The 15,834-nt window shown below is 42.8% G+C and overlaps 1 protein-coding gene across 2 annotated transcripts in view; it reads right to left on the bottom strand.

Moving 5' to 3' along the window:
• Positions 1 to 7,426: 7,426 nt before the first annotated feature.
• KIAA0232 (KIAA0232 ortholog) overlaps positions 7,427 to 15,834 on the bottom strand; it is a 34,793-nt gene continuing 26,385 nt past the window's right edge. Inside the window, exons 6-9 of one of the 2 annotated variants that reach the window (XM_075260354.1) lie at positions 11,277 to 14,409; positions 10,308 to 10,416; positions 9,633 to 9,727; positions 7,427 to 7,796 (exon numbers count right to left, since the gene is read on the bottom strand). In XM_075260354.1, the coding sequence (XP_075116455.1) occupies positions 7,698 to 7,796; positions 9,633 to 9,727; positions 10,308 to 10,416; positions 11,277 to 14,409 (3,436 nt within the window). In that variant the 3' untranslated portion in view covers positions 7,427 to 7,697. Of the gene's footprint in view, positions 7,797 to 9,628; positions 9,728 to 10,307; positions 10,417 to 11,276; positions 14,410 to 15,834 lie in introns of both variants that reach the window. The other variant, XM_075260362.1, reaches the window with a different exon arrangement.

Raw genomic sequence — 15,834 nt, forward strand, 5'->3', positions numbered from 1 at the left:
AGCATAGTTTTAGGCCCTTTAAGTTATGGCTGAGGAGGAGGGGGGTGGGTGGTTCAGAACCGCTGCCAGGAGTCTTGGGCGGGGAGAGGAGGTAGGCCACCCCACTTTGCAACCTGGTCCCAGCCTCCACTACATTCACCCAGTGTGCCGTGAGTGATATGTCGCGTCCCTGTCCACATGCACTTGTCCACGTGTTGGTGGTCAAGTGGACCTTAGTGCAAAGTGCGGAACTAAGGGCACACCTGATGTTACGCGACACGTGCTGGTGCAAGGTGGGGACGGCACACCGGGAAAAGTAGTGACGGCTAGGGACGGCATAGGGAGGTGCCGCAGCTGCCATCAGGTCACAGAAGGCCTGAGTCTCCACAAGCCTGAACGGCAACATCTCCAGGGGCTGGAGTTTGGAGATTTGCCCATTTGAAGCTTGGGCATGTGGGTGGGTTGTGCTATACTTTTGCCTGCGCTCAAACGCCTGGGACATGGTGGGTTGCTGGGAAGAGGCACATGATGGTGTAGGAGAAGGAGCGGAGGCAGGAAAAGGGGAGGATGAGGGTAAAGTCCCCAAAGTGACAGAGGCAGATGTGGAGGTGTCCTGCTTGGTGGTCTGAACTGCAGCAACAACACTGGACACAGTGGAAGAGGCAGTGGCGGCAACACCGGACATCGATTGTCCTGTGATTGCTCTCTCCCACCAAGCCCAGTGCTTGCCTTCCAAATGACGGCGCATGCCTGAGGTGGTAATGTTGCTCTTTTCAGAGCCCCTACTCAGTTTGGAGTTGCACAGTGTGCAAACAGCACTAAATTTGTCCTCCACACATACATTGAAAAATCTCCACACCATGGAGGAATGTGGCCTGGATGGGGGAGTTTTTCTCAAGTGGCTAGGACAGGGAATATCTTGGGCCTTTCTGGGTCTGCCCTGGCTTCTGTGAAGCAGCTATCCACTGCCTCTAGCCACCTTTTTTGGTGCTGCGCTTGCCTCCAGATCTACGCTGCTTTCCCCGCTAGATATCACCCCTGCCCAGGTCGGGTCAGTGGCCTAGTCAGCCACTACCTCCTCCTGCACACCGCACACAACAGCCTGTCCTGATGGCAACTGTGTCTCGTCTTCATCACTGATGACGGGTTGCGGGACCACAATCACAAAATCGCCAGGAGCCCTCCCCCCCCCCCTTAATTTTATGCCTATTGATTGTCTTGTTTGGTTGAATATTTTTTGAGTGGTACCTGACAGTCCTGCACGATATATGTAAACAGACTACTGTATTGCAGTTTTGTTATTGTTCTTTTTTCTTTGATTCATTCTTCCTTGCCCAGTGAATTTATGTTTCTTTCTCTGTACTGAACATGCTTGTGGAAAGTTGTAAATGTTCCATTCTGTAAAAAAATCTTAAATGGAAAAAAAAAAAAAAAAAAAAATCGCCAGGAGATGGCGGATGCTCCAGTGTTTGGGCATGAGGACACACAAAGTCGTCTGTTACCACCTGGGATTTGTGAAGTGGTGGGACAGAGTGAGGGACAGTTAAAGGACCCGAAAACAGCACCTGGGAGGGGGCAAAGGTGGTATGACTCTGCTGGGAAGATTGGGCATGTTGGAAGGAACGAGGGGCAGACTCTTGGCTAGGAAGAGGACTGGAGGTAGTGGCTGACTGGCTGGTGGAAAAGCTGCTGGAAGCGTTATCCGCTAGCCACCGTAACACCTGATCCTGGTGCTCAGACCTGGTCAATCTTGTATCCTGCTTAATGTAGCCATCAAGCCAGGGATTGTGGAGAAGCGCGATGCTGGCTGCCCCTCACCAGTAGCCATTGGATGCGCTGTAGCTTCACCGCAACCTTGCTCCTCAGCTGCATTTACATGCCCCCGGCCTCGTCCTCTTGTGCTAGCCTTGCGCATTTTGAGTTGTATACAAATATTTTTTTTTGTGTGAGTTGACAAACTGATAGATTGTATACAATTTTTTTTTTTTTTTTTTTTTTATACACAGAGGGTAGATATATTGGGCCTATATACTGCCGTGTATACCGGATAACAGTATACAGCTTTCCTATGACCCTTATGGGACAAGTATACAGAGTATACCACTGGTGGAGAATGAGCCTGAAAAAAGGGCTTTTGTGAAATTTTATGAGCTAAGTGTATATACTAGTGGTGTATATACACTGCTTAAGTAGTTTAGCTCTTAAGATAATTTTTCATGCCTATCAAAACCTAAATCATCTCGCCCTCAGCATAACGTCTCTATCCAACTACAAATGACACGAATATGGCTGACACAATTCTTATGAATCGGAGGTCACCTGATTTCGTCAATGACTTTTTCCCATTTCTTTTCCAATGCCTAAGTTTCCTGCTTCCTGTCCCACCTCCCCTGCACAGTTATTGGTGCAAAGAAAGCGCCAGGTAAGGTGGGAGGAGATTCGAATTTTCCCTGCGTTTACCGCGTGGTATCCGATTGGAATTGAATATCTCGAATACCTTAATATTCAATCGAATATCTACTTGATCGAATGGTATTCTCATCTCTAATTACGACAAGTACTCACAAAAATCACTCAGAGATGAAAAGGCTTTTTGTCTCTTTATTGGGTGTTAAGTAAGTTCACAAGAAAACAAAAAGTTACTCTTGGTGTACATGAAAATCAGAACAATACAACCACTTGAGGGGAGAGAGGGGGAAAAAAAAAAAAAAAACAGAAGGAAAATGTAAAAACAGAATTTCAGCCCAAAAATGGAAAACTGATATTTTCAGTGCGATGGATATGCAACGCGCTTCATACCACAGTGCGTTCAGCGTTTTGCCAGCCTTGAACGAAGAAAAATATTACAGAAAATGTCTGAAAGGATAGAATATAGGGGAAGGGGGGATGGGAAGTACACAACTCCAGGTCAGAAACTCTATTGCATGACTGGCTATGAAGGTAATGTTAGTAAACAAAAACTATGGATTATTGCCTTGGTCTTACGTGTCACTTCAGTCATTTGAAGGAGCTGAAACGGCACCATACTAAGAACATCAGACTGTTTAATAGCAATGGAGGGGTGCGTTGTAATGTAGGACAAGGTAAGTGATAAGCATCAAATGATCAATTGATGCCTTATGTAGCTGAGCCCTAGGTTGCTGCGGGTGCTCCATAGCTTCAAATGTGCACCCAACAACAAGGGTACCAGACTTTCGTGTCACTATACTCAGTGCAGGATTTATATAAACCCTTTCAGGAAGCTCCAGGAATTTCACATCTGAGACAAAAAAAAACAAAAACAAAAAAAAAAAACACCCACAAAAAAAAAAAAAAAAAAAAAAAAAGTTATGCACTATATGTTCCAACAATGGTGCAAAAACACCACTGTAAAGGAGAAAAGATACTAAAAATCCAAGTTATACCTGAAAGTTGTGCTATACGCATCGAGCTCAGGGGGCTGGGAGTCAAGAGGCCACAACACCCATGATGTGTAATAATGGAAATTTTGTATTGAATTTTTACAAAAAAAAAAAAAAAAAGTCAGGACAGGGTCACACTTAGGAAGGAATGCCTATGCAGAAAGTTATGTTTCCCATTTTGCAAAAACCTGACCAAAAAAAAAAAAAAAAAAAAAAAGATTTTGTCCTTCCTACATTAAAGATGAGCAAATTGGAGAGGGGTGTGGGCGGGGGAGGGGAAAAAACAAAAAACCTAAACTCCCGCAAAAAATAAAAAGAAAAAATAGTAAAACCAAGACAGGTGTATCCAGGTTACCCTTTTAGTCACAAACTGAAAAAAACCTTCTGATCAGACTGTATTGCCTTTATGGTTACTCCATTGTCCCCAAGCAATGTTAAAATTTTTGCATTTTCTGGTGTTCTGAGCATGCTTTTCTTTGTAGTTTATAGGTCATCTTTTGGTAAATTGTTCATTGTTTTTGTCAACTATTGCTCTTACTGTGCTTGAACAATCTGCATAAAAGTGTTAGAAGCACAAAGAGTTCGATAGATCTGAACGGTTACGCTGACAATGTGCAGAGAGTTTCACAAAAATTATACATAGATCAATTTAATATTTCAGACACGCTTATGTTGAAAGAAAAAAAAAAAAACACAAAACATGTTATTCACCATTACACACATACTTGCCCATGACATCCTTCCAAAAGCACAACATTTTTACACTACTAGACTAAATAACAAGAACTACCAAAAAAAAAAAATAAAAAAAAAAAATTTAATGGCATCGGCCGCAAGATTTCAGGCAAGATCGTTGTGCATAGGAGAAGCTGGCCAGTGAAGAGCGCCACTAAAAAAAGGTCGGCGTAGCATCTAATGTGACCCCCCCAGTGGTCTTGGACTGTGGCCGTTTCCAGGACCATAATGCGAAACAGCAAATTCAAAAAGTTCCAAACCTCAGGGGGAACTTTTGTCGGGACAACAGCTTCCCTAGCCGCTACTTTGTAAGATCAGATGGAAGCGTCCTCCAAAGAAACAATAGGAAGTCCAGGACATCTATATATATCACCCACGCTGTTTGCAAAAACTTTCAAATAGTCCCAACATCACGCAATGTCTAAGTGGCCTAATACGTGGAACCTATAGTAGGGGTTTTGCTGTAAAATTCAAGGATTCTAAATAAAGTGGCCGATTTTAGACCCACTCTAGAAAAGTCACCTATAGGGATATTTATATATATATATATTTTTTAAAACAAATTGGTTTAAGGAAATTTGCCAGATGTTTTATGTCCCTTAAACCAATAGTGGCACAGTTTAGGGGACACATAGAACATACCTTTGTGTTCGGGTTATTCCATTCCCCTATCCACATGAAATATGCAGAGAGAAGAGTCCTGCAAGCACTTTTCTCTCCACATTTATTCTGTGGAAACCACATGGACCCAATATAATCTATGGGGCCCGTGGGTTTCCTTAGGTAACAGCTTTTTTTATACAGATAATTTCCATTTGGGAAAAGTCCCCACGCAGACTTCCCGAACGCACATGTGAATCGGGCCTCTGAGTTGCTGAAAGTTTGGAGAAAATAAAGTTTGATCTATGCAGATAGGAAAAAGCAAAGGACCAAATAAGAGTCCCAAACTTGGATAGTGTTCAGTAAGCCCTACCCAAAGACTCCTCAATGGTGATGACTGAGGGGTATAGCATTGTGCCAGAGAGCTTGGTACAAGTGTAATGCTCACTTACCCACAGCAAGAAGAGTACAGTATATGCACTGGCCTAGGTGAGCACAGTGGGGAAGTTTATTAAAGGTGTTTTCTACCCCCCAAATGGATTTTTCATGCTGATTGATATACCTTCTACAGGATAGGTCATCAGTATGTGAAGTGTGAGGGTTCAGACATCCAGACACTGCACAGACCAGCTGATCCGGCAACCACCAGAAGCTGGTGCAATGGACAGGGAGCACATGTAAGCCGCTCCTTTTCAAGTAACAGGAGCGGCTTGCAATTCCCCAGAACCACCACTATGCAATGGACAGCGCTGCAGCTCTACTCCAATTACTTAAATAGGAGCAGTCTGCATGCGGTCACAGCATGTCACGTACAGCCACAGATCATGCTGAAAACCTATCCTATGCCCACAGATCACATACTAATGGCAGGTGCAAGAATTATTAAGAGGCTCTATGCAACACAACTGACCTCTACTGCAGTCTACTGGTGCAGATTTCAGGTATAACTCACGTTACCTGGCGTGAGCCATAGTAAACCTGTTGGCTTGAGGCGTCCCCGTAAGCAGCCTGCACTCGTCTCCACCCACTTTCGTAAAAAGTGCAGAACAAAGTTTTACTTCTCTGGTGCAAGAAGAGCCGTGAACCAAAGAACTTGCGTAGAGGAGTTAGTAAATTCCCCTTGGGGTGTCACAAAGTGACCTAGCACAATGGCGGAACAGTCAGTCAACACTAAAGAGAAGGTGTTGGGCAGACCTTCCTGTTTAAAGCCACCTGGCATACTTTCAGGGCACTCAACCCTAACCATCAGTGGTGACAAAGGTATATCTCCAGGTTTGTCACCTACCCGATGCAGTTATAGGAATAAAACCTCCTAGGCCGGGTTCACACGGGGTATTTTGGTCCAGAATTTGACACGGAGGGAGCCTCAGATTCCGGTCCCAAAAAAAACCAAAACGGGTAGCTGCAGTGCACCGGCATTGAAGTCGCGGCACTCCAATCTGGATTAGTCCTAAATGAATGGGCCTAGATAGAAGGGAATGTCTTCAGGCGGACGTCCGCGGTTAAACCGGCCACGGCATCCGCCTGAAGAGTGAGCATGTCGCTTCTTTTTTCTGGGAACTGGAACAAAACGCTCCTGGGGGGTGGAAAAAACAAAAAAAAAAAAACCAGACTGATTTCCATTGATTTCAAAGGGAGCCGTTTTTTGGTCAGGTTTTTGAGGCGGATTCCGCCTCATACTCCTAACCAAAATACCCTGTGTGAACTCAGACTAACAGACCCCTTTGATATATATTTTTTTTATTTAATTAAAAAAAAATCCAATTAAAAAAAGAAAAAAAAAAACAAAAACACAACAACAAGAGAAAACCACAAAACCATTCCATTCTAATACTAGTCAAATCAGGGTTTCAAGAACAGAGCTCCACGACCAGTGGCAGCCACAATATTGCAGAGCGTGCCAGTCCTCACAGCTTTTTATATTCCAGTCGCAGTCCACAATTTTTGACATCTGCATTACTTTTTCAATCTTAAAAACAATCGAGAGAAAGGAAATCCATAATCCACGTATAGAATGCGTTGGCCCCTCCCCCATGCACAAACTTTCCAGAATTCCTCGGGCCGATGCCATTAGCAAGAATGTGAAATCATTTTCTCCTCGGTTAGCGGGTGCAAAATATTATAGGATAGAAAACACAGTATTCTTTAAGTCTCTAAGCACAGAGTCTCTAATCTCATTGCATCTACTTGAGATAGCTTTTTTTTTCTATTTTTTTTTTTAATTTTTTAATTTTTTTTCATTATGCCTTTTTTAATTTTTTTTTTTTTTCTTCAATATAGGTTTTCAAATGAAGACTGGGCAAGTCATTCATGCTACTCTCCTGCATTCAGAAAGGCACTGATCGATTACAGTGTTACATATTAGATCTCCTAGATTTTTAAGAGAATATCGCCAAAGACTCCAGAAGTCTCTGAATGGCAGAAGTAGCTGTAGGTTTCTACGACGTTCAGATGGCAAATGTAACTACAGCTTGGAAGTAAAAACAGGGAAAGAAAAAAAAAAAAAATGGGGGAAAAAAAAAAAAAAACTCACTTAAGAGGTTAGGAGAAATTGATGCAGGATTTCTACAAACACAAGCACATCCATTCCTCATCTGACAACACAATAATCTATCTATACCAAACAAAGAATAACAGCTTGTAAGAAGAGGAAGGAAAAAAAAAAAAAAAAAAAAAAAAAAAAAAAGGGTTGTTACCCTACCTAAACTGCAAGATGGAAGAGAATGGGGGGTGGGGAAAGAAAGAAAAAAAATAAAATAAAAAGCACACAAACATCTAAAGTGGTAACTAAAGAGGTCCAGAGCTACAGGCTCTAGGGGCGGCAGACAGATGGGGGGCTAGGCATCTCTCCATAACACTCAGATGTTACAGAACTAGAGCTTTAAAAAAAAACCAAAACGTGTGATCACAGCTGAGTGAGAGGGGAAAAAGTTCCGCTCTGCATACATCGGCCCGTTCGAGTCCTCCCTCAGAAGCCGTGTCCTAGCTTGAACTGCCGCTTGAATAGACCTTTCTGAAGCAACTGGATGTTATCCCATCATTGTACCCAATGGTCATTTTTGCTTTGTTACATGCAGATATCTAAAAAGAAAAAGAAGGTCATGGTTTAATCAACAGTTTTTACTTCACTTTTTATAGGAATGAAAATAAACAAAAACAGATTGTAATAGGTGTAGTACCAGGCACAGCCACAAAAGTATGTACAGCACTGTGCCTGGATAAACAATGAGGAGCCACAGGCCTCCAGCTGAGAGTCAGAACCCACTGAGGTTGGCCAAAGATCTCCCAAGTATCCAAAATTGGCCATTTTGTTTAGGCAGCCTCTGAAAGAGGACCTTTCACCATTTTGCCACAGGCAGTTTTATATACCGCAAGAAAGCCGACAGTGCGCTGAATTCAGGTAAAGAGCCATCGGTGCCGATGCCTTAGCTCTTCACCGTCAGAAGGGCGTTCCTTACATTCAGTCAGGAACGCCCCTCACAGTAGCACCTATAGCACTGTACTGTGAAAGAGGTGAGGAACGCCTCCCCCAGTACTCATCTATGGACAAGTACTATCAGGAGGGGAGGAGACGTTCCTCACCGCTCTCACAATACGGCGCTACTGTGAGGAGGGGCGTTCCTGACCAAATGTCAGAAATGTCCTTCTGACGGTGAAGCACTATGGTACCAGCACTGATGGCTCTTCACCGGGGGCACAAATCGTGAAAGCCGACACCGAGCTGAATTCAGTGCAGTGTCAGCTTTCTAGTGGTATATAAAACCGCATGTGCCCCAAGTGATGAAAGGTCCTCTTTAAAGAGATATAGACTTATCAGCCTATCAAGGTTGTTCCACGATTAGGACGACAGGGAACACGAGACTGTTCTTGTTACTGGTTGGGGTTCAAGTCATGAATAAAACCGAAAGGGAAAGACTCAACTAAAACCCTGTTTAATAACGAAATTTTATCATTTTTTGCATCAGGAAAAACTCTATTTTGTAATTTGTATCTAGTGCTGCTTGAGGACCTGGGATGACATCAAAGGTCCTTAAGCAACTAGATATGCAGTTTAAAATTTTTGACATTTCCGGGAAAGCAAAAAATTATGTAAAAAATCTCACATACAGTAATACGCAAAAAACCCACACCACACACTTTTGCAACACATTTCCTTTAAAGTATACCCAAGTTAGATCCTAGGTAATCAATAAGAGGATGGTTCATATGTAGGAATTTAGGGCAGAATTTTGTAGTCAGAACTTTTCTGCTTCAGGAATTTGAAGCAGATTTTGGAAGCAGATTCTGAAAATAGGCTTTAAAAACCTCTAAAGACAACAGCTCCAAAATCTGCTTCCTATTCATTCTAATGGGAGTTTCAGGCCAAATACACCTTAAAAAAAAATAAAAATCTGCCACTGCCTTGAAGTTGAAATGTATTGGAGGCAGATTTCAGAGCCTATTTTGAGGCAGAATATGAACAGACTGAAAGAACCGCATAACGGAGTGTGGCGCTCGAGGGCTGAGCATTCATGTCAGGATACAGGAAATATTTGGTGACAAAATGCAGGAATGGTAAAACATAGGAAACTGCTGACTCAACAGAATGTGTCCTATCAGCAATGTCCCACTGACCGCCCTTGTGTAGGCCCAAGAAGGCACATTCATAGGACATTACTGTCTTAAACTGTCTTAATAAGTAAGCTTACACTGCAACAAGTACAAAGTGAAGCCTCTCCAAAAGACCACCCTCTTTAATAGAAGACCGCCTCCACACCCTGATCAAATTATCTGTGACAGATTTTCAGTCTTTCATACTAGCCATTTTTCATGCAATTTTGGGTGGTTGTCTCAAAGAGGTTTCACTGCGTTATGTAAAAGGATGGGTTACACACAAGAGAACTGCAAAGGATCAAGTCTAAAAACCACATTACCTACTTTCTCCATCTCAAGAGGACGCCAACCAGCGCAGGGAACGTCCTTCCCAACTGTACGGTCTACACAACTTTCTTCCTTCGCGTCCGTATATAGAGCTGTGCAAAATATATAACAATACATTATACACTATGGCAAAGATAATTCATTCTCCTACTCCAGTAGACTGTTGTCGCAAGCCAAGGGTATGTATGAAAAGGAGGGGGTGACGTGGCCATGGAAGTGGGAGGCGCCATCACTCGTGACCGTTTTCTGGTGTAAAAGGCCGAAATCTACACCAGCTATAGCTATGGGCTGGTGTAGATTTGAGTCTAGGCTCACAGGCTACATCTAGAACGTGCTTACTTTATAACTAGCTGTGCACCCCATTGTATGTTAAGCACATCCCCTCCGCAGCGTGTGGGAAATCAAGACCAGGCGGTTCTGACAAGCCCCCCCCCCCCCCCCCCCCAAGTTGTGTCCTTGACACTTAAAAGATAAAAAACAAGTCTAAGGCAAAATATTAAAAAAGCCACAACTAAACAGAGACCATAATGATAAAGTACTGCAGTGTGTATGGTCCTATAGCAGCTGATGTCTACAAAAGGTTTAAGGCCCTGAATAGAGCCATTCAGCTGGCCGTATACCATCACGCACCAGTCACAAAACGCTCATTAGCAAGTTTAACAGTTTACTTACGGTCACAGCTGGATCCTGAAATAAACGGTGCGTACAGGGCCTTCTGCCAAAAGTACGGCTTTTCATTAACAGCGCTAACGCCCTGTAGGTTGATGCTCAGAAGAGGACTCTGTGTTAAAAAAAACAAAACAAAAAATAAATCAGTCATTTCCAAAAGAGATTTTGATACATTAAGGGGAGGGGGCTTCCCCGCTTTCAACAATCCCTACTAGCTAGTAGGACCCCCTTGCAATTTGCAGATCCCAGAGACTACCTGCTTATGCTGATTTCTGGAGGTCCGAGCACACTTTGATGCAGCGCCGGTCCATTATACTGAAGTGTAGCTGACATATATGACTTTTTGAGGAACCTAGCTCCGCAAACACGTCTCCCTGAGTTGGATGGAGGCTATGCTAAACATTGTGTAAAAACAAACCTTAGGGAGCAGAGATTCTACTACAAGGTATCTAGCCAATTTTCTGTTCACTCTTCTTACAAAAGGAAGTCTGTCCCTAGATACTCTGATAAGCAAGACAATAAATTGTGAGTGAAAAAGGTGGTCCTTCTCTCTTCATACAATGAATACAGACTGCTCCTCATTGTACATGCCCCCCTCACTATGAGAAATGTAAATTGAGCTCCTCAAGAGCAACCAGGATTTTTTTTTTTTTTAATTTAAACATTTGAAACAATATTACAGCCAAGCTCATGTTCACACATTGTGTAATGGAACAGTGAAGTTTGACATGCATTAAAAGGGGTATTCTGGCTTATTGGAGCCATAAGACTAAGCCATATACGGTAGTCTCATAAAAGGAAATGGAGTGGCGGATCATGTGCGACAAGTTCATTTAGGGGCACAAGGGTCCCTCATTCTTATGATTGGAGAGCAGTCACAGCAGTTGACCCCTAGCCAGTGAAAACAACCAGAATACTCCTTTAATCCTCCTAAATAGTGCAAGTTTAATGTATTGTAACTTGTGTACATACCTCTTCGAGCTCTCCTTCAGATGAAGGCTTGCACTCAGTATTAGGGGTTTCCTTAACCGTTTTACTTTTCAACTCCGACATTTTGCAGCTATTTTTGGCGTTCTCCACCACGTCACTTTCAAACGACTCAATAATCCTGAAGTCCAAATGACTCTCGCTCTCCTGAGGCAATACGGCAAAGGATTCTTCCTGACCATCCAAAGAAGTCTGTGCACTTTTCTCCATGCCCGACTTCTGTAGCCTAGGGAGAAACTTCCCAGATTCAAGCTCAGACTTTCCATAAAAATGACTTTCCTTCTCGGCATCTTCTTCTAGAGGCCTGAGATCATCCTGTGGATCCTCAAACACTTCACCTTCGGAAAGAGAAGGTACGACAGCCTCCTCTTTTTCAGACTCAAAGTCTGATTCGCTCCCTACACCTGGAGATAGCTCTGATGCAGAAATTGGGCGGAAGTGCGTGCGTGGAGAAATTCTTATTGATCTATACTGTGTTCTGTCCACGCCACAAATCCTTGGATGGCAAATATCGCCCTCAGAGTCTGAGCACAAAGCTTTTGGTTTACAACTAGGGCTACTAACAAGATTTCCAGGGTCGAAGGAGCACTCAACATGAAGAACTTGAGAGAATCGATTGTTTAACTCCAAAGCAGAGAAGGAGCAGCCCATGCCTGGCTCCTCTACTGAAAAATGATCACATGTACCAAGCAGATTCTCATGCAATAAAAAAAATCCCTTGCTTGAGCTTTTCTCTCCATTTTGCTCATTTTCTTCAAAGGAAGCAAATGGTCTCCATAACTGGCGATGACCAGGAGCAATGCTATTCCCAGATGTCATGAACACATCAGTACCAGCTATGGTGACGACATCTGAGGAGGCACAATCCAATAAGCCCGTCTTTGCCGGATTCTGTGGCACCACGGCCCAGTCATCCTCACCATTAAAGTTTCCAAATTCCCCATAAACTCCACCAAGTATGAATGAATTTGGTTTCCCATTATTTAGATCCCAAGATTTCGAGGGAGTCATGTAGTCTCCACCACCAACCTTCGATGACTCGCTAGTAAGAAACGCTCTCTTTTCTACTGGGTTCCTTCGAGTTTCCCAAAGATGGTACTCTGATCTTTGAACAGCCTTGCTAGGCTCTTGATAATTTGCTTCTTTATCATCCTCCTCATCATCGCAACTAAATACATTTACATTGAGAGGAAACAGCTGATCTTCGTCGACATTTGTCCACAAGTCTTTGAGGACTCCTGAGCTGTATCCATGAATGTTACTTTCAGGTTCAACATCTGTAGTGTCAGATAGTTCTTCATTTTCCTGTTCTAGTTTTATGCCGCAAAGTGACTCTAACTTGGATTTCTTGCCCAGTGTTAGCGCAGGCTCTTCTCCCGAAGCCCTGTTCTTTAGGAAGGAACTTTGTGATGTCAGACTGGGTAGGTCATCTTGGAAAGTTAAAGTAACTGAGGGAATATAAGTAGCATCTTCTGTGTTCAACTGAGCATAATCCTCTAAGTGACTATTAAGAGCCTCTGTATCTGACCGGGTTCCATCTGAATGCGACCATGGACTACAGGTTCTTGTCGAAATATTTGAACACTGTTCGTTTTCATCAAAGGCACTATTTTTGGTCCATATAAGTAATCGCGACTGAGTTTTCCCAAACCCATTCATGCTGGAAGAAGACTCTGCTTTAACTTTTTCATTGAACACCCTCTCCCTGGGCAACGAGAACACAGAATTACTGCATTGCACTTCAAACACTGAAAAATAGTTCTTTCTGTCAAAAAATAAATCTTGATTGCCTGCGTGCAAGTGTGTATTGAGCTTTGTGCTGTCGAAAAAGGGGGAGAATGTACTTGGGGAGTCCCCTCCTAAACTCTCCCCGTCTGCATCTGCAGAACTTGAAGGTGAACAGGACTCCCAAAATTGAGCTAGTTTACTATGATCCTGCAAAAAATAATCAGCACCAATAGAACTGGTAGATTCGGCCCATATTGCACTCTCCCCTTGCAACTCCTTATCGTCTAACACTTTGCAAGATTCAGCCTCGACATCGCTTGTTAGGTTGCTCTTCTGTCGAATCATATTCAAGATACGACTTTCCCCTTTTGTTTTCGCTGAGGCACCTGGATCCAACATGGATTGATCAATTTCAACTTCATAGAAGTGTGTGAGTTCTACAGGATGAACATCATCCAAATAATTGTCCTCTAGGAGAGAACATTTTGAGGTCCCTGTGTGTTCGCTCGTCTCGGTTACGACTGCAGGCATTTGTACAAAGTGCCCCTCGATAAATGTACCCGCTGGGAGGTATGTTTCACGCATATTATTTAGATGAAGATCTTTCACAAACTCTGACAACTCTTCTATGTCATCCGATGTGTTAGACAAATTGCCATTTCTTTTGTATGTCGTCTCCAATTTACTTCTACTGTTCAGAGGTATGAAGTATTCGGTGATCGGCTCCGTATACCACAAGGGCTCCTCTCTGAATTCAGTTTCCTTTCTTTTCTCTTTCAAGACGTCTCCTTCATTATCCATTTCCTTATACGCATACTCTTTCCCATGACGTTTTACTCTCTTACAGAGCGGCTTTGTGGACCCAGCAGCGCCCGTTGCAGCCACGTTTTTCTTCTCGCCGTTTTTGGATGGAACCCTTGGGCCAGTTTTCCCCTTTTTATTCCGGACCTCCCTAACTTTATGCCTTAATTTGATAAATCTAGTTTTCATTTCGCTCCGGTTACCACTTGAACTAGATCCCGCTTCGCTTGAGCCAGATGACCAGGATCGAGGGCGGATCTTTCCAATTGACTTGTGCCTCACGCTTTTCAGTATATTAGCTTTGTCATCGACTGCGCCATTGCTAAACTTGTTTTCTTTCTCGTTCTTTCCTTTTCTCTGTTGGTTCTTTCCCTGTACAGCGTTACAAGCTCCACTGCTTTTGTTGGTAGTTATCGCTTCACTTTCACTATGGCAATTCTTTGGTGATGGAGTTTCGGTGCTTGTTTGTGGAGCGGTGGAAGATGAGGAGGAGCTAGAATAAGAGCAGATTTTTGATTTGTTCCATACGGTCATTATTTCTTGCAGGCAAATTGGCTTTTCTGAAAGTGGTGGAAAAGCTTCATAATACCTAATATGACAAAAAAAAAAAAAAAAAGATTATGTACTTAGTTTTTGTTTTATTTCTCCCAGCATATAAAGGCTCAATTAACTGTTTTCTTTTAATGTTGATAAATGTGTAAGCATTTCATTTTGAGAAATTTATACCCAACAACCTCTAAGGGCTAGTTCACACGTAAAAACCGCCTGACTTATTTTGGTCCTGAAAAAAAAAACAAAAAAAAAACGCTTCATTATTAGGAAGCGGTTTTTTGACCTTGAGGCGTTTTTTTGGAGCAGTTTTTGGTAAAAACTACTTCAGAAAACGCTAAGCAGTTTTCCCCTCCCCTAAAATTGAATAGAGTATAAAAAAAATGCATCATGTTTTCGGTCTTTGTGTGCAAAAACGCGCCAAAAACACGATGCGTTTTTTTTTGCAAATAAACGCAACGCGTTTTTCACCTCCCATTCTCTTCTATTGCTTTCTTCAGGCGCATTACGCCTGAGGAGAGGTCATGTCGCTTCTTTTTTCTGCTAGCAGCAAAAAACTGCATAGACCACCATTGTATGGAGGCAGATTTTGAGGCGAAATCCACTGTCAAAATCTGCCTCATTGCCCCCGTGTGAACTAGCCCTTAAGGATGGTTACAACCAGCCTCCGCTATTACTGTAAAAACTATTTTTTCTGCAAAGTGAGTGAGATTCTGTTAAAAACTTATTCACATATCGTGGGCGAAAATTTTTTTTGAAAAATACTCAGCATGTTAAATTTTAGCTGCATAAGAGAACCTTTCATATCCTCCTGCACATGTGGTTTTATATACGGCTAGAACTGAATTCAGCGCAATGTCAACTTTCCCGTTATGCGCCCCAGTGCTGAAGATATCGGTGCCGTTACCAATCTCTGCCCACTGTCAGAGGGGGTGTTACTCACAGCCCAGCTAGAATGACAGCAATGCCTTTCTGACAGTACAGGGCTATGGACTGGTCATCTCAGGAATGCAGGCAGAACTGTGATCTTTAGGTCATATAAAAGCAGACACTCATCTTTATATGACGCCTGCTCTGTGTTTTATAATGCCACAGTTCTAACTGAAGTGGAGAACTCCCATTGCCTCTCCTATCCTTACACCAAGTGAAGCAGTGTACAGATCTCAGCTCTCAGGAGACAAGTGCAGGATTTCACAGAACGCAATCAAAATTAAAGTATATACATTAGACCTGTGTCACACTACAGTTAATCAACATCCATTGCCCTCTCCCATCATGGGATGACAGCAACGAACATTAAATGACAGATGCAGATAGAGCCCCATCAGTCAGGTGTCCATTTATATTCACCTCAATGTAAAAAACAAACAAAAAATACCCCAAACTTTCAGCCATTTTTACTTTGATGAAGAAAATCCACAATAAAGGACTTTTTGTTCTCCTACAAAAGTAAACATATGATGGA

Source organism: Leptodactylus fuscus, chromosome 1 (genome assembly GCF_031893055.1).
Source record: "Leptodactylus fuscus isolate aLepFus1 chromosome 1, aLepFus1.hap2, whole genome shotgun sequence".
Taxonomy (NCBI): Eukaryota; Metazoa; Chordata; class Amphibia; order Anura; family Leptodactylidae; genus Leptodactylus; species Leptodactylus fuscus.